General features: G+C 44.7%; 1 protein-coding gene and 1 long non-coding RNA gene across 3 annotated transcripts; one reads left to right on the top strand and one right to left on the bottom strand.

Moving 5' to 3' along the window:
- Window positions 1–1,774: 1,774 nt before the first annotated feature.
- LOC112553273 lies at window positions 1,775–10,167 on the bottom strand. 2 transcript variants are annotated; one of them, XM_025220380.1, is made up of 9 exons: window positions 10,005–10,167; window positions 7,455–7,537; window positions 6,226–6,892; window positions 5,659–5,840; window positions 5,075–5,441; window positions 4,791–4,884; window positions 4,206–4,368; window positions 3,658–3,838; window positions 1,775–3,460 (listed from the first exon to the last, which is right to left on the bottom strand). In XM_025220380.1, coding segments are annotated over exons 5-9 (1,554 nt in total). In that variant the 5' UTR covers window positions 5,076–5,441; window positions 5,659–5,840; window positions 6,226–6,892; window positions 7,455–7,537; window positions 10,005–10,167; the 3' UTR covers window positions 1,775–2,345. The 2 variants fall into 2 exon arrangements, with proteins under 2 accessions (XP_025076165.1, XP_025076166.1); XM_025220381.1 differs by lacking the exon at window positions 10,005–10,167 and adding an exon at window positions 8,088–8,473.
- A 7,052-nt stretch (window positions 10,168–17,219) lies between these two features.
- On the top strand, window positions 17,220–23,062 carry LOC112553146. Its single transcript, XR_003096967.1, has 3 exons — window positions 17,220–17,620; window positions 20,959–21,250; window positions 21,524–23,062. It is a non-coding gene; the product is annotated as an uncharacterized LOC112553146 (long non-coding RNA).
- The last annotated feature ends 3,363 nt before the right edge of the window (window positions 23,063–26,425 follow it).

Raw genomic sequence — 26,425 nt, forward strand, 5'->3', positions numbered from 1 at the left:
CTCGTCTGAAAGGCACTGTAGAGTGCACGTGACATGAACTACGTAAGATCAGCGCCATCTGTTTGTGTTCCTGTCCCTCGTATGGTGTCCATGTCTCGTTCTTGTTCTTATGCGCTAAAAGCTTGGTCCTTAGAAGTGTGAGTATGAGCTTTACAAACTTTGCCTCATTATTATTATTATCATTGTTATCATTATCATCATTATCATTATTTATAACAATAAAAAAGAAGATTAACAAAGACCAAAATTTAATATCGCGATTGGATGACAAAGGACGAACATCCACTTGAGCACCAGTTAGAAAAGAAATCGGCTGACGGAATATATTTGGAAAGTTAACAAGAGTTGGAAACGATGAAACGAAAGGCAAGAAGGCTGGTAGGGATTTGTAGATAAGTGGGCGGCGAACATTAACATCGTCTGTTCAAATACTGATTGATTGCAAGCAGACAGGACTTTGGAAGGCAGAGACCAGCAGCCGTGCGGAACGGCACACACCTGACGAGGTGTAAGTTGATACTGGGAACAAAGACAAAGTTAAGAGGCTTAACCTCGTTATTGCAGTGAAGTGGTTAACATAAAGTTATGATTGTAGTATCAAAAAGATTAATAAGCAGTGAATCGTAAACAGATTAAAACATATGTGATCGACGGCTTTGTATACCAGAGCTGGATAATTCAACTGTGACCAGCAATTTTTACATGGACTTAGCAACGCCAGCAGGACGACAGCAGATGAACACGTCGATGGTTTCATGTCGTACCTGCAGTCATAAAGGTTTGGGAAACAATCAACAAAAGTTCAGCTCCGATTGTAGTTGAAAGAAACCTTGTAGTCAGTGTGACACAGCCAGAGTCTATGGTAGCCCTACGAGTCCTTGTGTCTCTTATTTAGGATGACGATGGCTGCTGGCATGAAGGACCTCTGGTAGGCAGTTTTTCGCACACGTGGCACTTTGTATCGAGGGCAACAGCTGAAATATGGGATGGAGAGGGTGTTCGGTGTGAGGTGATGTTATATGCCATCTTTCTGACCATGAAGGTACAAGTCAGAAAGTCAGCTGTGGTGTACCAGTATTTATTTGCCTGGTGGGTGACTCTGGCCAGCCTTCCCTTGTCTTTGACGAGGAGGGGACCACATCAGACGGTGAATTTAAATGCCCCCGGTTCACGCTTGTTCAACTGAGCGATCACGTGGTATGGAGGTCCAGCTCAAGAAACGGTCCCGCGGGACACGAATATGACCGCGGCCATGTCCAGATAGCCCTGACCTATTGTAAGACCACCTTGCTCTCACATTCTGTGACTTGCTCAAGTTATAAACACGCTATTTAGCTGTTGTACAGCTGATTTGACTATCTCATCTGAGACATCTCATCTGACTGGTCGTTAAAAAAAACTTATTGTATTTAGAGGCAGAAGAAACAAAAATCAGTTAGCTAGTCAAGCAGGTGAGCTAGCAAGGGTTGTGTCACGTGACCAACACACAGACACATCCACAGTTATGTGTGTGCAGTCTTCACATCCGGCAGACGACAACTGCAAAGACGGCCATGTGTTTGTGTGTGTATAAAGTCATGAGGGTTGCAGATTAAGTCACGTGAGCAGGTGGCCAATCACAAGACTAGGGTGAGGTCCCTACATAACATTTTAGGAAAAATAAATTCCCGACCAGACCGGTCCAGTTGCTGGGAAGATATTTTGAATAGTTCTGTGTTTGTGAGAAACGTTATTTGTAATTAAAGCATGTCAGTTACATAACTGTAGACCGGGCTGTTGACAAATAATTGTTTATTCATAACAAAAAAAGTTTCTTTAAGATGAAATGGGTACAATAGGATACAAGTTGAGCTGGAAGACACTGTCAGGTTATGTGATGTGACAAACCCTCGCCAGTGAAGTCTGTACCAGGGACTAGAAAGTTCATCGAGAGATTGCTTAGTCACTCGTACTTTATATGGCAGGATGATGACAGAGTATTTTCTCTTCAAGCTTAGAAGCTTCCTCGTGACTGTCAGCTTCGACTCTTTGTGTAGAGGTCAGCGAACTACTGTAGAGAGAAGACAGACTCCAGCAAGCGGTACCTGGACAAGCTATAAGGTTCAACAAAAGAAAAAACCGGGAAAAAATTCAGCTGGACAGGCTGATACACGAACCACGATAGTTTTTCTCAGTATCGACTATAAACCCTGTCTGGTGTGACAGCTGCCATGTAGTCAGTCACAGTTCACAAGTCAGTGAACCTGTTGTGACAAGTGAATGTCTTTGTGCATAATTGTCCGACATCAATCTGCTTCAATAATGGACCGGTGTTTACAAGCTTGTCACGTGGTTTGCCACGTGATTCAAAGACGTGTCGTTTCTTGTGCGATCGTTCCTGTCTGCTGGTGAGGCTGCTGTTTGCTGTGAGGTTTGTGAGGATCCTGGTGAGGTTGGGGCTCTCTGAGAGGCTTGTGAGGATCCTGATGAGACCGGTGATGTTCATGATGAGTAGAGCGATGATGGTCTGGGGAGACGACAGCCACTCCCAGCTCCGCTCTCCCTGTGTCACGTGACTGCCTCGCAATGACAGCGCCGTCCGGGGCGCAGCCCGGGGTCATGGCCAGGTCACGGCCCGCCGTAAGATTCCCACGATGGGTGAAGTAGCCGTCTCGCTCCAGACTCCTCTTAAGGGAATTCACTCCAAGCACCGTCCCTCCTCGGCCAGAAAAGCTGCTCGGTTTTGGTGCAAAGAAGTCATGTGACCAGGAGGACCTCTTGTCCTCTTCCCCTTCGGTCTCACGTGTAACCTCTACAACGTCGCTAGCGGGCTTGCTGTGCCCTCTGACCTCAACTACTTGCGGCTGTGCCGTGACCTCTATGACGTTGACGTGATGGAGGTGCTCGTGAGCAGAATCCATGCCGGAGGAGCTGCTCACAGGTTGCGAAAAGCTGTGCACCGGGGGCATCGAAAAGGTTTTCAGAGCAGTAGGGCTGTGAGACACGGGAACCCACACAGGCTGCACTTGACCCCCGTCTGGCAGCTCCGGGTAGATGAAGGCCGAGCTCTCCGAGGTCAACACCGTCGACGTTGTTGTCGGCGTCATCGCCTGTGAATGGCGGGCCTGCACCACGGCTGTGGACGTTCCGTCTTCGTCCCGACGGCCCCCGCGGCGGGTGCTGGGAACGCTGGGAAGAGGCCGTGCCGTCTGCGTCGTTTGGTTCTGCGTCTCTCGCGATGCTGCTGCCGCCGCTGCTGCCGCTGCCGCCGCCGCTGCCGCGTCTGACATCATCTTGTTGGTCTGGCACACGTACCGCTGCATAGCCGCCATTTTGAGGAACGTTGCGGACATGAAGACGACGATGAAGATACCGAGGACACAGATGATGAGCAGGTAGTGAAGGTGCTGGGCCAACCAGGAGCCTTCCTGTAACAGAGGGGACGTCATGGAGGCCGTGTTGTTGTTGTTGTTGTTTGCATCTGAAAAACGTGGAAAGACGAAAAGACAAACGAAGGATGAGTTGAAAAAAAAGGAGATATGTATATATACAAGCTACCTGGAATGATCCTCGCTCAAGCACATTTATATATAGAGATACACACTATATATAAACGCACGCACGCACGCTCACACAGACACTGTCCCGTTTTCTATACCCGTATTATTGTCTTCCTACCCTTTTCTCCCACTGCTGACGGCAGCGGCACCTCAAAGCCAAGATCACACCCAGGTGGGCTCAGTCCTTCACCTCCAAGCTGCTCGGTCAAAGGGCAAGGGGTCACTACCTGGCTCTCCAGCGTCACAGCCACGTCGTGTATCCCAGGGGAGATGGATGTGGCAAACGTGGTGGGGCATACCTATGTCGAATATACGAGAACCTTCTAAACAGTTGAAGGTGGATGCAAAACACAGATGTCTCACACACTACGAGACACTGACGTCATACACCGAGGGCTTTCCAGTATGGGTACACCAGCGATAGGAAGTATGAAACGTGTACAAAATGCAATAAAGAAAAAAGCAGAAAATTGGCTTCTGCCAGTTACAACACTCCTTCCTGTGTTCATCGCGTCATCTATTACAGTTACAGTGATGACGTAATCAAAGCCGTGACCTGCTGTAAGTATTCGTCATCTCATTAAACTATGACATCATAGTATGCTGCTTGGTGAGACTGATGGTGTCATCGAAACCTGTTGAATCTGTCATCTATATGATACTTGCCTGTCGACAGTCCGTGGCGTGAGCACAAATGATGACGTCACAAGAAAAGACCAGCGCTGGTCCCCTCGTCCACATCTCGGGAACGGCAAATAAAGGAGTTATCAGCCCGTGCCGGCTTCGCCTGAAGGTGGCTGACTTGGGCAAGACGTCGTCAGTCCCACACCTGTAATAAATAATACATATATAAATAATACAATATATACAGTCTACACAATATCGCTGGTCACGTGACCACACCAGACGTCAGCAGTTTTAAATGCGTAAAAAGGTGCACATGTGGGCAATCCCATACCTCTAATCAGCGGTTAAAAAAATATGCGGGATCCCTTCCCCACAACAGTTTTAAATATACAGAAATACAAAATATCCATATATACATTTTAAAAAGAAACCAACTCATTTCTCACCAAGAGAGGAGTTTATTACAGGATGTTGTTACCGAAAGAACAAGTGTTGACAGAGCTGGTCTTCTCTAAAGTAAGAGAGATCGAAGAATTGACAGCTAACACAAGCTCGACATCAGGCTGGTAATTCGAGCTGGTAATTAAGGCTAGTAATCTGAAACTAAAAACATCGACCACTTACCCTTTGTCAATGACCTTTGCTTCCAGTTCCTCGCCCTCGTTACCAAGAGGATTGGTTACCTGGCAACGCGTCACTGCTACTGCTCCAAAGGTCACTGCCATAGAGATGGACATGATCTGAGTGAGATCCTGTTTAGCAAGAACCCTTGGTGTGTGTGTGTCACCGAGACCAAAGATTAATACAGAATGGCGGCATAAAAATTTACTGTTAAACTTCAAAACGATATTATCTGAACAGGTTCTGTGAGGGAGGAACCAGAGAGAAACAAGTTGCTGACGACTTACTGATGTTTCCGGAGTGCAGCTCCAAGGCCAACAACTTGCCAGGAACGACAACTGTCGGCAAGTCTCCCACCTCATCGACGACGTTGAGCTTGAGGATGGAAGTGCCTGGCCTTGCCGCCAAACTGACCGGCGTAGTGATGTCATATCCGGTTTTTCTCCTGCCATGGTCCGCAGTCCGTCATGCTGCAGCAGACCCGCCGTTGACAGTAGCGCCCCCGTGTGGCGGCCATCAACGTGAGTGTCTTGAGGAGGAGGAGGAGGCGGAGGAGGCTGGTGAAAGCGGACAGACTGGGTAGAAGACTCGGAGGTCTGCAGGCTCTCCTCCTTAGCGTTGAGTGACGTCACAGAAACAGCGCCCTCTGCAACACTAAGGGAACAAACTGTTGTCACGCGCGTCACAACACACTCCTGTGGCCGTCACACTGTGAGCACACTACGTCATGTGAACACACCTGGTTTTTATTTCATCTACTCTGCATTAATGTGTGAGGATTCTTTTGACTGATAACCTCAGTAAAACGCCCGTGACCCTTCACCTGCAACACTGACCCTCCCAGTGACAGCATTGACTCCCTTCTACTCACAGCACTGAGGGCCACTCCACATCGTTACTGTGTGACGTCATCAGATCCCACGCCCCCGCACGCGTCGAGCTGGTCACGTGGTCCGGGAAGATGCACGTCAGGACGAACAAGGGGTCGGTGGGCCCCATCAGCCCCGACACGTGCTGCAGCCTCACGCGCACCGTGCGCCGCCCGCCACCTGCCTGTAGACGCATCAACAGGTGGACGACAGGTTGCCGTTAGTCTCACGGGACAGTCAGTGTCGTCTTCGCGTGCACAGAACTGACCACTGAATGTCCCCACCCTCTAAACATTCACGGGTGCTTCTTTGAGGACATCTTTGTGGGGTCACGTAACCGTTCAACAACTGGGAAAACTTGGGAAAGGGGTCAAGTTCTGGAGCAGTATCCAACCGTCAAGCGTTCTAATTATTTGGCTGTCTCCTTCCCTCCATCTTCACTCTCTCACCCTCTCTCCTACCTCTATCTGCCCACACACACACTGTTTCTCTCTCACACACACACATACTCACACATAAATTACACAAACATTCATTAAAAAATCAAGCACAAAAAGTGATTATCTCACCTGTTCACCACACCTGTCACTGAAGACATCAAAGATTGTGTGTCGCTGGCTGCCGATCAGCGAGATGGAGTGACATTGGAGTTGTCTGCCCTCCACGTACATACCCGCCACCCGACCCTCGTAGGTCACGTTAGACGGGTCTGCAGGGGAATCCCCGCACTCAATAGTCGCTGCATTGAAACAACGGGGAATTTCAACAAAAGTATATACAGTGTCAGTAGGTCACGGGGTTAAATAATTCCTCTAATGTTCAGCCTGTACCCGCCTCTACAGACAAGAGCTTTACACACGGGTACCCACACTTCCTACCGCACGCACGCACTGACATAGGAGGGAGGAAATGGAAGTAATGTAGTAGACCACCGACAGGTGTGACAGTCAGACAGAGGTACGTCCATCAGACCAGACAACCAGCCCCACATTCCAGCCCTAGTCTCACTACCGCTGCAGCAGGCGATGTAGTCGCAATGACTTTAATGACCAGCTAGAGAGAACATGTAGACACCACAGTAAGAGCATGGATATATAGTAGAGAGGGGTATTCTTCTGAACATCCTAGGACACTGAAGGCTAAACACACACACACACAACACACACACCATATACACACACAAACACACTTACGCTGTGAAGACGCCTGTATTGTCTCGTGCAGATCAAATATCGCCTGAAACATGTACATACAAATGTATACACATCCAAACATAAACACACAGCCATACACACATGTTTATACCTATCTCAAGCTTTTTTTTTTTTAATTACAGTTTTATTTATGCAATTAAAATGAGAATAAATAATAAACATAAGAATGAAACTCATTTATACAATTTTACTATTTAATAACGGACTTTGTCAGGTCCATGTCGGATTTTATTATCTGAAACATTGGTCTACAATTTTCAACAATAGATACAATACTACAAGACTTTTGTATCTTATATGTGATTCTTTTTTTTTTTTTTTTTGAGTGGGAGAGGAGTGCTATCATAACATTGGGGCTGAAGTCTGTCAATCTTTTGATGATGACAATAGAGAATTCAGAATTCCTTCGTGTTAGAAGATTTTATGGAATTTTGCGCTAAAGGATCACATGTTGGAAAATGCAAATCCATTCGTGTGTGTTTTCCTTGACCCAAAGGATGATGAATGCACGGACTAATAAGAACACAGAAGGAATACTAGGCTGCTTTAGAAACTAATTTCTGTAAGAGTGAACAGCTACTCACCATGAGTAAGAGGACAGCCTGCATCAATGGTCTCGTCGTCGGTGTCGTACGGCGTGACTTGGTACATCTTTGATGTTGGGTACCTGGTAGATAATAATTATTAGTGTATTGCTTGGTAGATCACCCCAAAAAGGCAACAAAGGGCAGACAAGTTGCTAGAGATGTCTCCTCCCATCGCCGACATGAAGCCCGCTGCACGGACTCCAACACGAGAGCGGAAACCAATCCCTCGCATGAATATGTTTCTTAGAAACACGTACATATACGTGTTCACACATTACCTACGTGTGTAAACACACAAGTGCACGTGCAGGAATCTAGAGAAGTTCTGTGACCATGGTATCGTTGTTGTGACACACTCGACACTTGACACACAAGTGCAGGTCAGGAGGTCGACAGAGAACATGTATCAACAAAACATGGAAAGTGCGCAGTACCTTTGTGGTGCAGTCAACTTGTGTGTGAGAGATTGTGTGAATTGGTGTATGTGTGTGTGTGTGTGTGTGTGCTGGTGTGTGGTGTGTTGGTGAGTGTGTGTGTGCTGTCGAGTGCACGTGCACGGGCGTGGACAAGTTTTCACTACCAGCGCCAGCAAACGCCACCAAACCTCAACCCCTCAATGCACGTTCATACCTGAATATCCGATAACAACTCTACTGGCCGACTTCTTGCTGCGAGGGAACAAGCAGATCCTGTGTCAGCAATACACACATTTGTTTATAATCTCGTCAAAAATGTCGGAGGCACAGAGAAATCCGTTTGTTGCCCTCCACTTCTCCGCCGTGTGATGCTTGCAAGGGGCGGGACGCACCCAGTGTCTGCTGCTACTGGTGTGCATTGTCCAATCGCTGCACAACCTCATGTGCTGCCCCCTATCACCATATCAAAAAGAAGAGTTTACCCACTCCTCATCACACAAAGGCGTTGGTTATGGCCGTTGGGTTAACCCTCCAACAGTCACTGGCTTCCTTGTGACACATGGTGAGCACTGGGCGTCATGGAGGTACTCAGGACCTGGAACTGTCTCACCGAAGTTCTGGACACCATTAAATAAATATTGACCATTATTTACCTACATACCTATATCAATACTGATGTGGACAGAGAATACAGTGTGAGGAAATGTCCTGACATAGTGGAGCCTTATCCTCTTCTGCTACCTCTTCTCCTACTTTATAAAATTATCTAAAATTGATGGAAATACGTTTGAAAGTTACTGACAGCAGAAAAATAAACCTTAATAAATAAACAAAATTTGATGCTGATTTTCTTTGTTGCTCCACCTTACACATATCAGAAGCTGGTGAAGCGTGTCACGACTATCGTTTGATGTGCGGCCGATGCACGATCTTCAAAGTCTTGTCTATCAAACAGCGATAAACTCCTGGCGATAAGCGGGTCTTTATGAGGGTGGGCGCATCATCTTGCACCATGACTCCTCAGTGAGCTGGTGCTTAAGTCTGCCGCTTGACAGTCTTCTAAGGAAGGACAAAAATATATAAAAACCAGTGACTTATATAGCCTGAGATAAGGCCGAGCGGCTCTGCACTAGGGACAGGTAAATCACGGGTCAGTGCCTCGACACTGACGGCGATAAAGATAAATATGAGGTCGGTTCTTCTGGGGTTAAAATGTTGCCTCTTGTGTCACTGAACACTAAAACGGAGGAGCTTGGGGGTAAAACCTGGGGGCTGTCTTGCTTAGAACCTAACTGAGGCCCAGAGAGACAATACCTGTACAACTTATTGGGGTATCGGCTGAGGGAAAAATTTCAAACAAAAGTATGGTTTAATAAAATCTTCCAAGAGGTGAGAATTTAAAATATTGGTATTTTGATGGTAACCACTGAGCTCAGACAACTCTTCATCAGAGCCTTCATCAATATGTCACCTTAAGCCAGCAGAAAAAAAGACGATATCTAGATTTAAAAAAAACAAAAAACAATTGATTACATGATAACAATGGTACAGATACGGGTGGACCAGAAGCAAACGCACACACCAAGAGTCAAAGGGTGGTGGCCACCCTCCCCCTCTACAGAGTAAGTGAGCAAACAACAGGTGATTCATGCAAAATAGTGCCTATCTCGTCGTCATTATCATCATCATCATTATCCTTGTCGTTTTTTCCAAGATATTACTGTTCTAACAAATCAACAGAATTATCCTCATGAGACTTATCTAATTAATCGGGTACATGACTGTCACTGTATAGCCTACATTGTTTAAAACACGACATGACACTGGGAAACACCTTCCATATCACACCTACCTTTTGTGGCCTTTCACACCACACCTCAACTGACTGCAAGATGTAACACCTTCATACCCACCAAGCTTTGATCCCTTGATGAACATTTTCCTACCACCTGTAGTTCGCTCGCTAACAGTAACACCTTCATACAGTACCTGACCACTCAGTAGAGGCACTGACTGTCATGCGACACCTGGCTTCCATCAACAGATGCAACATCTTCGACACTACACGTAGCTTCCGTTAATAAATTAAAACTTTCTACCAGACCTAAAGTAGAGGCACCAACACACCTACCTTTCGTAGTTAAGAAGCAGCAGGCTACTCGCAGACTTTTGTGAACACGACTAGTCGCCGCAGCATCCAACACCCTGGTGCTGTCCCGCCTGCTGGTCCAGTGTCTGACGCCACGTGATACAGTTACAGCTGACGGTTCTCTGGAACCAACTGACGCGCGCGCGTGTGTGTGTGTGGCTGTGTGTGTGTGTGTGCTGCACCTCACATCAGAGAACAAACTGTGCGCCTGTGATGCCACGCGTACTTTAAAAAAAAAACCACACACACAAAAGAGAAAAAGAAGGTCTGTATGCGCCACAAAGAAAAGAGAACTCTATCTGCAAGGTGCGGGGCGCACAGGAGACGGTTATCGTTCTTTCTACCCGCACCTGGTTGTAGAGTTGCTCACGAAGGGAGTGAAGCCTGAAAGCGCACTTTCATTCTTCAAGGCGGTCTGTGTGTTACTGCGACCTGTGGTATACAGAGTTCAGGGTAGACCCGCGTCTGGAGCCTAAGTTTAGAAAGGACACCATTAACAATATTTAGTGCCCTTGCAGAAGACAGAAAAGCTGAATATCTCGCCAAAGGTAGTTTGTGACAGAACAAAGAAAGATCATAAACAAGGACTGCTTTCTTGTGACTCACTGATGCAAGATGTACATATCGTCAGGTATGAGACAGTCACACATACAAACACACAAGCTGTACATATCTCCACTACAGACTGCTTTTATCAAATAGCGACATCGATGATTCAATAAGAAGCCAAAAGAACTTAATTTCTAAACGACTTCTCTTTTGTCTTCAACGGAATTCTAACATCATTTGTGCAACTCATGATTCTGTATCTGCGGGGAAGGAAATGAATGGCTAGGAATGGGTGAGCGTACATCACGTGACCCATACATCACCAAAGTTGACCTCATTCTTCGTCCCGCTCCTGTTTCTTGACAACCTTGTAAAAACCTCCTCAGCTGGGTTGAGTTAAAATGCCGGATAAAACTCTGGAAATGGCAGACATTGTTTATATGCTAGGGAATTTTTCCCTTTGACCTTTTTTGTCCCCATCAACGGGAGGCAACCAGTGCTGTACAGAGATGTTTGTGCTGATGTGCAGCAGCAATGCAGGCTTGACAGGCCTGCCCCCTAGATCCTGTTACTTCCCCTTGGATTCTCTTGACGCATGTGCCAGAGTATTTAGATAAGTCACGTGGCAGTCCGGTCAGGAGGGACGTGGGAGGGAGGGTGTAGGATGTGAGGGCGGGGTGGGTGTGGTACCAACTGTACGGGATGGCAGTCCGGTCAACGATGGACTGTAAGCCGTAATAACAATTCATTCTTTCTGTACTTGTGACTGTTTTCTTTGATATTTCACTTCATTTTTGTTATTGGTTATTTATTTAATTATTTTTATGTATTTTTTATTAATAGCTTAGTTTTAGTTATTTAAAGTACGCTGTAATATTCCTCTCTGATAAATAATTTTACTGAAGATTCGCCGCTGACTCCTCAAGGTCTGTCATGCCGAGTTCACACCAGCGAAGTAAACAAAAGAGTCATTGACACTGAGTGTAGACTCCGATTATAAAGGTTGTTGTTATAATAACAATGAAGACAATAGGATTCTGAGGCCTAAGGCCGCCTCTGGACAGAAGATTATGAAAAGAGAGAGAAAGGTAGAAGGGGTTACGACATAGAGACAGCTGCAGACAGAAAGACTGGAAGAGATTGCTAGGAGACAGGAATATACAGAAAGTCCCTGTAAGAAGATGGAAGCGCTGTTGTAACTGGCTGCACCGTCTCTATCTACCTGTCAGTTCATCTACGTGACGCATCGTCATCAAAACTGTCCAAACGACACACAAAAGGAGTCTCTATCCCCCACCCTACTCACTCCCCGTCCCCCCACCTCTCATTCACGTCAGCAGCGAAAAGAAGATGGAGGGAATGTGTTGGGTCAGATTACAGTTGGAAGAGAAAGCTCAACGGCCCTTTAATGAGCGCGCGCCACTGTCTGATCTCCTTTGTGCCACAAGACAAACACCAGTCTTTTAGTTCCTTGCAGATTCGCCAGTTCCTGGCTCTGGTTGTTCCCGACACTCCCTGATGTCTGGCAATCTTAATTCTGGCGTATCGTCGGTCTGGGAGGATGGGGATGGGGTTGGAGGGGAATGGCCGCTGTGCAGTCGCAGCTAAGAATGTGCTTCTCTCTCTTATCGCGCGGCCAGTACACTCGGTCTCTTGTGCACGTGCACACACTGAGCCAGCTTGGCGCGCACTCATCTACATTGCCTCGCTCTTCTGTATTGCTACACACGCCAACAGCAGCGATGTACATCTGCGGACTCTGATGGCGATCGCAGCCCTCGTCACTGAAAGCTTTCATGGGAGATAACCTGTGATCGCGCTTTTTTTAAGCGTCTATTCCTGCTCTCCCTTGAATCTGGCCAGCGTCAGTGTCTGGCAGCGGACACAACCTTTTCTATCAGAGGATATTTTTCTGAAATTTTATTTTTTCTGAGGAAGATATTGTCCCTGGATAAAAATTCATTATAATGTTGACTGCTAGAAAAAGAACTCGTTAGCTGGTGGAGTGTGAACACGCGCGGTGCCTTCAAAGGCCGGCGGAACTCGAGCACCGAAAGAAGAGATGAGCACGCGACACGTGACGATGTCTCGTCTAGGATAAAGGTGGTGTCACACTTTGCAGAACACGTTCTCGCGCTTTAGTTAAAGGCCGAGTCACATCTCGTCCTGTCCTGCTATCTGCCTGTCTAACACTTTTTTTCGCCATTGAAATAAGAACAAAACACTAAAATCTGAGCAAATTAAAATCGATTGACCAGTGAGAGATTCTCTTATTCTCTCTCTGTGATATCACGCACACACAAGCACACAAACAAGCAAACGAGTAAAGCACACGCACTAGTAAATACGGTCATGTGAAAAACGTGTACATTTACCCAGATATGCAAAAACCTAAATACAGTTGTAAAAATTATTTTTTAATGAAATATCTCACTTCTGAGCAAGAGGAAGGCAAAGAATAGAGCTTTTGTTGGGTTTGCAATCTCTGCAAACTGTGATACACGAGATGACAAATTGCTGCACGTGCCTTTGACTTCATAAAAACAAGAGCGAGAATGAGCGAGAAAGAGCAGGAGTTGGAGGGATAACCGTTAGGGGAAGAAAATAATGCATGATCATATCATTATTATGACTTAACTAGCACTGACTCAGTCTACAACAGTTTTGCTTCAACTGTGCAAATCTTACTTCGTCGGACTCTGTGATGGTGCTTGTCCCTGTGTCCAGCTGTAAGGGTCTTTTCTCTTTCTCTCTTTTTGTTCTTCCTCTACCGGGTTTTTTTTCCGACCTACATGACACTTTATGGCGATCTAGTGTTCTCAAGGTTGCCTCCAGAATATTAGAAAAAACGAAACAGACATTTTAAAGAAACTTTTATTAACAGACTTTAATAGTATCTAAGAATTACAGCCGTGGGTATAAAATGGAGACAGGTTATGTCTGCTCTTAATACTCGGTAACAACAAAAACTGAAATTGAGGCCAAAAAACCGGTTTTTTAAAGACTTGAGTAGGGTCTAGAGTAAGATGTTCTAGTTTGGAAATGTCAGAGGTTATTTCAGACCACACTGCCAGAACTCTGTGTGCTAGCTGTTGCTGAATGTGAAAGTTTTCATAAGATGTCAAGCACGCCGACAGATACTGTCATGAGTGACAAGGTCCACACACCATCAGCTGCAATCTTTATGTAGCTTGCAGCCTTATCATCACTCGTTAATGTCGGTCAACCCTGTGATATTTTCAGCTAGCATCGTGTGAGGTAATCTTTTTTAATTTTTTTTGGAATGTCGGAGAGGGAAGGGATAGGTTTTTTTTTCTACCTTTTTTAAATTTTATTTCTTTAGGATAAGTGGGACAAGGGTTTCTTTTTCATTGACGATGCTTATGTCATTAAATAATCATAAACGCTCTTCTTTAATCTTCGATAAACAAATTCATTTAGAACCAGAAATTAAATAAAATACAGTCATTAAGTTCTTTTTAAAGTTAATTGAAACAAATTAGCTCAATGTCTTAGTACTGGATAGTGACCGAGACAAAGTGAGGCAGGAATTGAGACAAGGCGAGACATAAAGTTCTTTGTAGAGTCTACTCAAAATAAATGACGGAGAGTTTCTTCAGCTTCAGACTAAAATTCGCTTTAAGAGTTTTGTCACAAACTGCATGCACTAATTAGCTTAGCTTTCTCCTACTTTGCCTTATCTTCAGACTGCCAGTGTGTGAATGGTGGAAATCTCGCTTGGTTTCAATGGGGCAGACTGCCAGTCACATGTTTCTCTCTCACTCGACCAGGAATTCGATGCACTTCAGGCTGTGCGCGTGTTTCGGGAATTTCAGGGAGAAATTCGGACGCTTGAGTTGGAGAGCCTTGAGGCAAGGTGGACAGTCAGTGACATCATAACATCGGACTAATCGTTTTGGTAACTCCAAGGACTACGCGACCAAAACGCAGTGGTGAAGGAAGATGCTTGTCATTGGTGAGAAGGGGGGAGGGGAATTCCATATTTACAGTGAGCAGCATTCACATTCACACTGTACGGAAAAAAAAAGGAGAGGTCACGTGAATACACGCGCGTACACGATGGTAGCCTCACAACATACGACACTTTTAAACGACAAAGCAGCAATTGTTAAAAACAAAACTCATTGCAAATGACACACGTGATCGTAATCACAAGAATTTATGCAATATTCACAATAAGATAAACTTTATCATCATATTAATCACGCCAGAATACATTGAATATAAAACAGAGAGAGAAAAGATAGACACAGCTGATGGCAAAGTGGGCTAAAAAAAATTGTTGTTAATTAGTTCTCTGTTTTTATTAATGTTGCTAGAGTCGGAGCAGTCAGCTGTACGTAGTATTATAATGTTCTTCCGTCATGAGAATAACACGGCCGCCACTTGGTTTTATTGACGTTGGCCGACTGTCTCTGCCTCCACGAGCGGAGGTCCATGTAGTTCTCCGCTGATCGCTTACGGACTAGAAATCAAACTGCAAGCTGCTCGCCATATCTGGGCCTTTTTACTCCCCGTCTATGAAAAGATTCTAGAACTAATTAAAAACGTCGCTGTTTTTTGTTTTTTTTTTCTTTCTCCTCTAGTTTTTTGTATCAGGCCACCTGTAAGGGGAAGGCACCTCAGCACAACTCTCATCTGACATCCTGGTGGATTACGTCCCTTGCCACGTGTCAGAAACTTTGTCGCGTCCTGACATTTTGCCCCTCAAACATTAGTGTGGACTGTGTGGCCTGTGACCTTAGAACAGACCATGGTCTAAGATGGGGAAAAGTATTTCAACAAGAAGTACAGCATGGCTAATTTGATTCATGGCTGATGGTCTTCATGTTGCGCTGGAAGTGTCTTACAGAAATATGGAGAAGCTAAAGGGCGTGTTTGGGTTAATTTGTTGTTTGTTTCCGCTACGAGACTTAATACGCTCACGTCTGTCGACAAGCTGCAATTAATGTTCAAAATTATTAAAAAATTTAAACTGTGGATTTATTCTTATTATTAAATGGTTCTATTTGTGTACCTGCAAATGTGCAGCTGGTAGACTAGCTGCTGACAGGTTGTTAGGAGTCAGGGGTCATTCAAGCAACTGAGCGCCACCATCCCCAGAAGTCATCTAAGGACAGCCACGTCGGCCCACGTGATCAGATAGTTGGCACCTTTCTGTTTCACCCACGGACAGCCAGTATTACGTGACGGGGTTGAGTTACCTGGCAGGTAATGACGTCACGGGATTACTGGGCGATGGTGTGTGGGGGAGGGGGCATGGCTCGGTGCATGGCTCGGGCTGGAGGATGGTCTCACCTGTATGACGTCATTTGTTATGTAATGAGGAAAAGCTTGTGTACCTGTGAGACAGGACTTAGTGTCTGACACAGGGATCATGACTGTCATAGTACATTAATGAGTGAATGAGGAAAGTTGTTTCACTTGGCGGCTCTCTCTCTCTCACTCTCACACACACACTCTCGCTCACACACTCTATATCTGTCTCGTTCTCTCCTTCATACATACATTCGGTCCCAGAAATCCATCCTACAGATAATATATGTCTGCTTTTTACATCCGTGTACATCCGTGTATACAAGTGACAGGGAAGTGCTAGCTCTGCACTTCACAAACATCTTGACATGGCTATATTTAGACCAGTACTGCTGATGTGCGCATATAAAAAGAAAAAAATGCCTTCTTAATAATATGGGATTCCCACAGGTTTTACCGGGCCGGTGTCTTGCTGTGTGAAGTTGTTCATCAGTTAATGTACAGACAGAAGAAGGGATAGGAGAGAGAGAGAAGGGAATTGAAAGGACAAAGTCTGGTGATTCTTTATAAGGGGTGGAGTATATAAATATATAATGATGCTTGCTTGTGACTGCTTCAGTTGTAGAAATTTGCGATATGAGGGAACATATCAGTTTGGGATGGATAAGATATTGTGTACTTACCTATAGTACGTTCTGGATAAAAAGAGATAAACTGTTTTACGTGTCTCGTCAATCCTCATATACGTCATGTTTACGTCCCAGGCTTTGTTACCTTTTAGTAGTTGTAAACATATTTAGCTGTCTCTGCTTAGCCATGCACAAGCAGCTAGAATATAAGTAATACATACCTCGCCTCCCATGACATTCGCAATATACTATTTAACATAATTTAAATGTTATATTTGTATATCAATATGTGTATATATTTTATTTTTATTTATTTTTACTGTTTTGTTTGATTTTTACTGCTGCATTTTTTACCTCGGTAAACAGGTCACAGGTTGAGGAATAATTGTGATAATTATACTGTTTGCATGATGTATCCAAGAAGTTGACACAGAGAGAGAGAGAATTTCTCCGTTAACGGGCGCGCAGTACCTGTCAACACTCGGTTTCAAAAGTATGAAGACTGTTTATATCTCGTGTACGTATGTAAAGTCTGACAAGAAACAGTTTGTATGGCTGCTGACGTCTGTCACACGCGCGTGTCACAGTTACAGCCCTCGGCAAACATTCTGACCACACAGAGGTGTTCATACATTACGGGACTTCGTGATCCTCTTACAGCAACGGTGAAAGTCCTGAAACTATTTTAACATCGCCAAGCCCGTCATCGCCGAGGTCGTGACGTCAACATCCTCCAGCCAATGGCACAGCAGAGCTATTTTCGGCCTGGCGGTGATTTCGGGGTTGATGTACCCCGTGTGATAAGGTTATAGTTCGCTCCGCTCACTGACGAGGAATATTATTTGTGTGTGTGTGTATGCTCTACCTACGGTTCCTGTGAGTTGACTGGCGAAAAGATGGTCTACAGTTAGAAGTCTAACCGCCAGCAAGTCTCGAGCTCAGCGTTTCACAGGCTGTGTAGACCGAGAAGTGCGGAACTAGGTCAAAGGGCAAGGAGAGGGTTGGCCGTCTCAAGCCTGTTTCAGCACAAGCCATTGTTTGGGGCTCCTGGCACCGGCCGATCGAGTGGAGTCGGTGAAAACAGCAGACGACTGACAGCAGCAAAGTTGGTCTCAGTCTCCTGCTCTCACATACTTATAACAGGTTAGTAAGACTTCATCTCTTGGCTGATGTTGCATTGAACAATGTTTACAGTTTTAATGATCTAGTTCTTCTTTTCGGGACGGGAGGGCTGGAGAAGTTGCGGGGGAGGCTTTTTTCGGTCCGTTGGGACCAGTGAGCACGCGCTGCACCACCGCGGATGAGTCAGTGTGAGATGCTGTGCGAGACGGGGGAAGTCTTGGCATTTAACTGGAGGAAAGTAGGTTGTGTGCGACTGGCATAACATTTATTTAGTCCAATGTTATGAAATTTATTTCGTCCCTGCTTTTGTAACCGACGGTACTTGAATTTTAACCAAATGGTCTAATTAAGACCAGGTAATTTTTTTGTAAGATGCGTATATCATTTATTCACTTATTGTACACTAGCTGAGATTTAGATAGTACTGTATAAACTCTCTCTCTCTCTTGTGTATATATATATATCAGTATATACTGGTTTTGGACTACCATAATATACATTACATAACAGACATTACCTTGGGTGTCAAGGAGAAGCCAGGAACTCTAATCCTAAAGTTGGAAAGTTTCTATTTTATCAGGAGTGATTTCCCTTGACGTCACCTCCTGATATTTCCAGTCCATTTCCTATAAATGTTTATCAGTTAAACCGATTCTAAATATCCCCAAAACACTTTATAAAATTTATCAACAACGCCAACCTTAATTTACGAAACAAATTAAAATTCCATAATTTTATGAATTATTTGTATCAGTGTCAGCAATTCCTGCGTAGTCATGTTTGGTTGATATTTGCTTTGAGCAAATGTGATCTAAATAAAAAAAAAAAAAAAAACCCCGAATGAAGAAAGTAATAAAACAGTAAAAGTGTGGCATGGACTGGGAAGTTTCTTCAATTATGGCTTGTGGTTCTGACAAGGAAAGGGCGTAGGAAGATGCTCGACCGGCTTTGTTTTTGTTTTTTGTTCTTGTTTTTGGTTTGTTTGTTGTTGTTTTGTTGTTTTTTTTTTGGGGGGGGGAGGGTGCGGGGGGCAAACTTCATGCTGACTGTGAACGACGGTCACATTTTTTTATTTTTATTTATTTATTTTTTTGAGGAGGTGGCTTCCCCCTTTCCCCATCCTGCCCCACCCTTCCCCACCCGGTTGCTGTGCTAGTATAAATTACTAATGTTGTATCGTTCAATGCGCACATATTGACATTGGGGCCTTAACACATGTAAATCATCACGAGAATTATTTAGTATCTATCCACCTGCGATCTTGTTAACGGCTACCTCACTTCAATGTTTGTCTGAATCACAAGATTCACAAGAATCACAGACTTCGATGGTGGGGAAGGCGCTCTACAAACAAACATTATTATTATTACGGAATGATTAACACCTAATTACCAGAGGAAGAAAGTTCATACAGAATCACTAATTGGACCGTGTATGGGTATCTGTAGGAGAGAGAGAGAAAGCGGAAGGAAGTAGAGCTCTTGATGACGTTCTACTCATCAGTTTTGGGGAAATTCCGTTCTCCAAACTGTCCTACCCGTAGGTGTATTCTATTTATAGCAGGTGGTTTAATCTTGTGTGACAAATCACAGGTAAACAAATCTCTCTGTATATCCCTGGCCCAGTTCTACTTAGAAGGCTTAATGACATCAGCCAAGCTGTGTTTTTCCGAGGTCTCGTCATGATCTCATAATATTTAGTTTCTGGGGAAAGCTCCTGAAAATACTATTTTGAAGTTTCACTTGCCTTTGTAGCAGATATCCAGTTTCATTTCTTCAAACAGTTTGGTGAAGACTGTTGAGAGCACTGTGGACTGTTGTCTGTGGACTTATATTAAAAAGTTTGAAGTTAGATTCAAGTTCCAGTAGTGGTATAGGCAGTGAATTAGAGGTGGTTCACCGTACCTAGACCAAGCTTCTTCCAATCAGCGAACCAAGAACCTTCAAAGGGCCCTGAAGGCGATTAACCCTAATTGCAGTAAGTTTCGATGTTTAAAACTATCTTTACACTTTTACCTTTGAATATTGCCTGTTGTTTGCGACTTGTAGGTGATGGTTTCATCTGTCATAGCCTGCAACACAATAATTAAATAAGTCCGCGCCTGTACATGATTCGTGACATCTGAATATCTGTCTACTTGCCTGCCGAGCTGCAATGTTCTTTATCAACGTTCGAGCTCAATCACAAACAAGTCCAGACCGCAAAATGTTATTATGGATATCATGTTATCATATTACCAGTTCACACATACTCTCGTGAGAAGAATAAAGAATAGAAAAGATATTACAATGTTGAGAGGTGATGGCAACAGAGGCAGATGTGTTTACCCGAGTTCTGTGGACATTAGCTGGATCAAACGAAGGCTGATAAACATACTAACATTTCAAACAGAGGATGGAAAGAGAGAGGTTTCAAAATCTGCAGAGTAAAACACACAGGCATGAGTAGTAAGGAGCACAAATCATGTCCGTAGGTACAAGGATAAATCAGACGCCAGTCAAGCGTGACACACCTGTCTCCACCCTCGTCAGCAGGTTGTCGTAGCAGTCACGTGACATCTGCTGCGACTGCTTTGAAAGCTGCTGATGCAAGTTGTGAAGTCGTGGTGTGTGATGCTGTGTTTTCACCCCACTACATGGCAGTATGTTTGTACAAATGATAATCGGCCCCTGATATCTACTTGTCGTGATATATATATATACACCCTTAGAACACTAATTCTCACCCTCACCCTGATAATCTGCAACCAGTGCACACTCCTACTGTCTGTGTGTCTGTCTGTCCTGGAGTAAGACTAAGCGTATCTTAGCCACTCTACTTATGACCACTTTGTTTATTAGAAGGTAAGAACTCGGGGGTCAAGTTACCTGCCAACAGAAAAAGGAAGCATTAATACTCTTCATGCGCGTGCAACTGGTCTTCACACCTCACATGTATATAATTTCTATAGGCATAAATAAAAACTACAATCTACCGATCAGGTAGACAGCCGTTACACGTGCGTATGTGTGTGCGTGCGTGGGCATGTGATTGAACCGTGTTGAAGTCAACAAGGCAAACTCGAAGAAAGTGACCCTTGCTCCTCTAGTTGGTAAGTGATGTGCGCAGGCGGTGAAGGAAGTTGAAGAAGCGAGCAGGAAGTGTAGAGGGATGCTGGCTGCGAGCACAGCACTTAATACCGGACGTGCGGTGGGCTGTAGTCAGCTGCGAAATGCCGAAATCAGCAAACAGCCACTTCACGGAGTATTTAAAAACAATTACCAAGCAAGTCGTATGACGATGCTAAAATGTTGACCTTTGACTGCAGTTTCCATGCTACCGACCGGTAATGATGTCATTCTATCGTTCTTTGACCTCAGGTTGCGGTCCAGGTCCAGGTCCAACGCCGTCACATCAGGAAGCGACACGAGCAGTCTAGACTCTGCCCATATAAGGACAGCGCGTGCAAGAGAGGTCAGGCTGATGGCTGAAAAACAGGACGCGGACTGCACCTTGTTGCTGGACTCCTCCGACTTCTTCGACCCCCCTGCCTGGGTACCCGGCCGCTACTTGCAGTTCGCCGACTTCTCCAGCACGGACGAGCAGTCCACCCTGTGGCCTGTGTCGCTACCTGCCGAGATGCAGGAAGACGTCCGCCTCTACATCCCGAAGGTGGGTACAGGACTGAGCACTAGTGAGACACCTGCGACCAGATGTGAAGTAGTCGTTTGTATGTACCAATGTGACGTCACTATGTTGGTCTCTCTCTGTGCATGGTGAACGGAAGTGTTGTATTCACTCAGACATGGGCACTACTCTGGATCATCACGTATCACTTATTTCAGCTGCCTTTCATCAAGTGTGTTAATTCTTCCATTGATGTCCCTCCCTCCCCCATCGTTCCTCTTCACGATTGTACTAATGTAACCTTCTCTTGTGTTCCAGCATCAAGCTCCACCAGTCGCTACCACACTGCAGATGTCAGTGAACAGAAGTCGTCTGCTTGTGGCGATGTCAGGTGTCATGACCTTTCTGACAATACTGTGCTTCCTGACCTACTGTCTGTGACATCACAGTCATCACATGTCATAACTTATAGAACACAGGCCAACGATGTACGCACGCACGCGCGTGCACACATGCGCACCTGCGCCAACTTGCGTGCTGACAAATATTTGTGGCCTGTGCAGTCGCAACCTTTCATCCCCATCCCCGTAAACAAGCGCACGCCACCTGCTCAGGTACAGGTACAGGTAATCTGATGACGTGTGGTGGTTGATGCTCAGCCCTGTCGTGTCAACTCCGTCATTCCAGCGGGTGATCAGTGGACTGCACTCTGCGACATAAGCTTCCGCCACCACCTCTCGGACCTCACCTGCCCAAAAACTGTTCCCACCTTGTGGACACAAGCAGGTGTTTGTTTGGACACAGACTGTCCTCAACATTGTGTTAGGAAGCCTGACAATCCTAACAACCATTCTCGGTACCTCAGCTGCCGGGTACATCTCGCTACCCACAACCAGTTCACGGGTACATCAATATTGGCAGATCAAAATACTACCCTATAGATAAACAATGTTTACACTAAGGACAGTTGCCAGCAGTATTCTTTGTGTTTAGTGTGCGGACAGTGGAGAGGTGGTCAGTGACACGTGGCACCCGGTGGATTACCCGGCTGACTTGGTTGATTGATCAGGACTAACGGGCCTGTAGGGTGTGCCAGCGACAAAGGCTTTCACCGCCGCGGACAACGATGCCAACATCTACAAGCTCTGTCTCCATGAAGACAGGTGGCGGAAGCCAGTGTCTATATCAGACAATGATTTGTTAATCTCATTCAGAAAAATGTTCGATATTTTGTTTATTTATGTACGTACCCTGTGTGGGTGAGTGACGTGGAATGGGTATTAATGAGTGAAAGAGTGGGTAAAAGAGAAGATAAAAATGTTCATGTAAGCAGTTTCTAGAGTGAGCGATTCTGAAAGCAACCATGTCATCAGCTGACCTGAGGACCCACAAAGTTCACGTCCTTAGTGCGTTGCTAGGCAACCGCTTGACATCACTCCATGCACTTGTTTGTGAATGAATGAAGGCTGAGAAATACTGAAAGGCCAGTAGGTTTGATGCACAAACTTTTGTGATTCTCTCTGTGTATGTTGAGCGTATGTGTGTGTGCACGTGTGTGTGTGTGCGTATGTCTGTGAGCGCGCGCGTATGTGTGTGTGCGTATGTGTGCGTGTGAGTGTGTGTGTGTGGAGCGCCTTGAGTGTACTAACAGAACCTGAAATAGCTCCGCCACGAGTTCTCGATCATTAAATGTCAATCCCAAAATACTCTTGTCTAGTCCCAAACTGTGCTTGACTTCTGTCAACTGTGTTCACGGTAATAAATACGATAAAGCCACTTTTAGCAAATGTTCATTTTGTTCTATTTTCCAGGTTGTGACTCAGAAGCAGCTCAATAAAGCAATGTTATTGTGTCAGACTTACTGACTTTGGGTAAAGGTCTCCAAACTAAGACTGAATATATTCATATCAAAGCGTCTGTCTGTCTGTCTGCTTTTCTGTATGTTTGTAAGAGGGTTTGTTTCTTGCAATTTTCACGCAACTTTTGGATATTCTTAGAAATCATACAGGGCATATTAGCCTTGAAATACAGGTGTAGGTACATGGATTCTGTATGTATTGTAAACAACTCACAGTCACCTGTATTTCCTTCACACGCGCTAATCAGCAACTGCACCTGACTGCTGACTCACTGACACACACAGACATACACACTAGACACAGACAGACATACACTACACACACAGACATACACACTAGACACACACACACACACTGTTTTTCTCTCTTTTTATAGGATGGCATTCCCTCTTTATATGATGTCATTCCTTTATCTATGATGATGACCTTTCTTTTCATCAACATCTTCATGATTTTGTAATCATTATAATCCATAAGAACAACAGGCTAGTAAACAGTCACAACACGCCGTTTGTTTGTTCCACTCACTGAGCTACATTGCATCTGGCTTACTTGCCAATAAACCTTTCACTATGCTACATTGAGGTTGCTTTACTTGTTTACTTTTACTCACTGTCCTTCATTGAGGCTGCTTTACTTACTATAAGTTACACTTACACTGTGCTATACTGAGGCTGCTTTACTTGTTTTTCTTTTACTTGTTTACATTTACTCTTTTTCTCACTGTGTTACATGGAGGCTGCTTTACTTACTATAAGTTACACTTACACTGTGCTACGTGGTGACAGTCATTGCACATATTGTCTCATATTATCTTACAATAGTTTAATCATTGTCCTATATTATGTACTCAGTCTACTTCATTGTGTAAGCTGCTCACGTTGTCTGCCACTGACTGCACTGTTACACAGCCGGTAAATCTTTTACTTACTGTCTTGCACACTATTGTAGCAGGTTGTTTTCACTGAGTGCCTTAAAGTCTCATTCACCTGCCACTCTAAATAGTTTACTTACAGTCTTTCACACACTTCTGCCACACTAAACAGTTGTTTACCTATCTTTCACTTATCCTGCTACACTAAATAGTGCTTTACTTACAGTTTCACACAGTGCCACACTAGATAGTGGTTTACTTAGTCCTTCACTCACCTTTACTACACTACTAGTAGTTGACTGACAGTCATTACTGTGTTTTACTACTTAGCGACATATTTTCATTCACCACTCTACTCTACACCATGGCTTCACCCACACACCAGCCTCTGTGACATTTGCCGTTAGTAGTCGCAGCAGCAGCTGCAGCAAGACAGAAGGCGGTGTCAGATTACTGTCGGGCCCCACCAAGAAATGCTGCATCATTCCATTCGCCAGGTGCACACTTCTACTCGCTTCTGGAACATCGATGGAGAGAGTCTGTCTCTCATGCAACGACTAACCCCACTCCCATCGATGGACCGGAATCAATCTTAAGAACATGAGGGGAGGGTGGCAGAAAAATAACGGTAATGATGATAATCACAACAGAAAGCGACAAGACAGGTGTACACATGACAAGCGACAAGACAGGTGTACACATGACAAGTGACAAGACAGGTGTACACATGACAAGCGACAATAAGGTATGCACGTAACGATCACTGGTCATATTAGCTGAATGTATCAAGGGCAATGATGACAGACCCTCATAACGCACACGCAGACAGGTAAGCGCGCACACACATACACACATGCGTGAAAAATGACTACAAATTCATTGTTATCAGTAACCAAAGCTTGAGTTTTCTTTATGATCCCTTGGATGAGATTAAGTGTTGTCATTGGTTGCTCCTTCTTGCATCGAGAAACATTTGACAGAAGAGGAAGATGCCAGTAGACAACTACTCCAGTCGAGAGAAAGAGGAGACAAGTATGGCAGGAGAAACCTTTCACAGAACAGAAACTTTACATACGAGATAAACGTACTCAGACCAGTTGTTGTTGCTACTGACAACTCAGAGGCTGCCCCACATCCCAGTGTTACCGGGGATTAGAAAGAGAGAGCAGGTAGCAAGTCTCGCCAAGTCTCGCCGTCACGCGAGATCGCTGACTCTGGCAGCTCTCGTGGCTCTGGCGCCGACAGGTGAAACCACAGAGCCTGCCGCAGTCAGGTCAGGCATCAAGGCCAGCGCATGGCGACATCTCGTCTTCATTCTGCGTGTGAAGGCGAACTTGTCAACAACACTCCACGGCGACAGACATCACAGGTAGGAAAGTGTGATTGTTGGTGTGTACAGTACACCTGGACAGGTGTGTGTGTGTGAGACCACGTGTTTGGCGTTTATGCAGTTATGCATGTGTGTGTTTGTGTGTGTGTGTGTGCGAGCGCATATGTCTTTATGCATGTTTATGCTAGCTGTTTAGTCGTTCAGTTCATGCCTTTCGTCATTTTTCATGAGGAGTTAAAGGTTTAATTTGCCAGACATAGTCACACTCGACAATGTGTAAATGGTTAGACAGCCCTTTACAAAAGTTGCTGCCTTGTCGTGGGCGGTGACTGCAAGCTAACTCCTATCATGGGTGTGAAGATGGTGAATCTTTGTGGACAGTGTTTGTATGCAATCTCTTGCGATTTGCTGAAGCTGTATTTTAATATTATTACTATTTTCTGTTGAAATTTCACGTGTCTATGTATATATGCTGTGTGTATACTATGTGTAAACTAAACGTGTATATGCTGCGTGTAAACAATATATATATATACTATGTTTAAACTATATGTGTGTATGCTGTGTGAATCCTTTATGTGTATATACTGTGTGTATACTATATGTTGGTGAACAGTAGATGTACCTCTACTTTCCATCCCGACCCGTTGTACCTTCACTGTTTCTCACCACTTCACACATTCTACGAGACTGAAAGCCTCCAGTTAGTCATTTAGCATAGAAATACAGGTCACTGTATTAACAGGCTTGCTTTTATTCTCAAATTTATTGAACAGAAAATATCGCAGTGCGTCTCACATAACAGTATGCAACTGTCAGAATGACATTATTTAATGTAGAAATCAGATTTGTGCATTGTTACTCTATAGCCCCCTTCATTCTGTCAAATATATCTCCGAGATGATCTTGTTACCACTGGGCTCAAACATTTATTGAAAAGCTAAGAGTCTCACTCCTTTGAGCTCTGTTCAGAAACACAATCAAAATCGAGGCCACTTGCCCGATGGACCACTCATTCTTGAACAAGTACACCCTACTGATACTTATGTAGAATCGTAATCACTGAATACAGAGCGGTCCGTTTGTGGACGTGTGTTGAAGTGTTTGTACGATTAACATTTAAACTTCAACTTCACGAGCTCATCGATTCTCTCTTC

This window comes from Pomacea canaliculata, linkage group LG12 (genome assembly GCF_003073045.1).
Source record: "Pomacea canaliculata isolate SZHN2017 linkage group LG12, ASM307304v1, whole genome shotgun sequence".
NCBI classification, from domain to species: domain Eukaryota; kingdom Metazoa; phylum Mollusca; class Gastropoda; order Architaenioglossa; family Ampullariidae; genus Pomacea; species Pomacea canaliculata.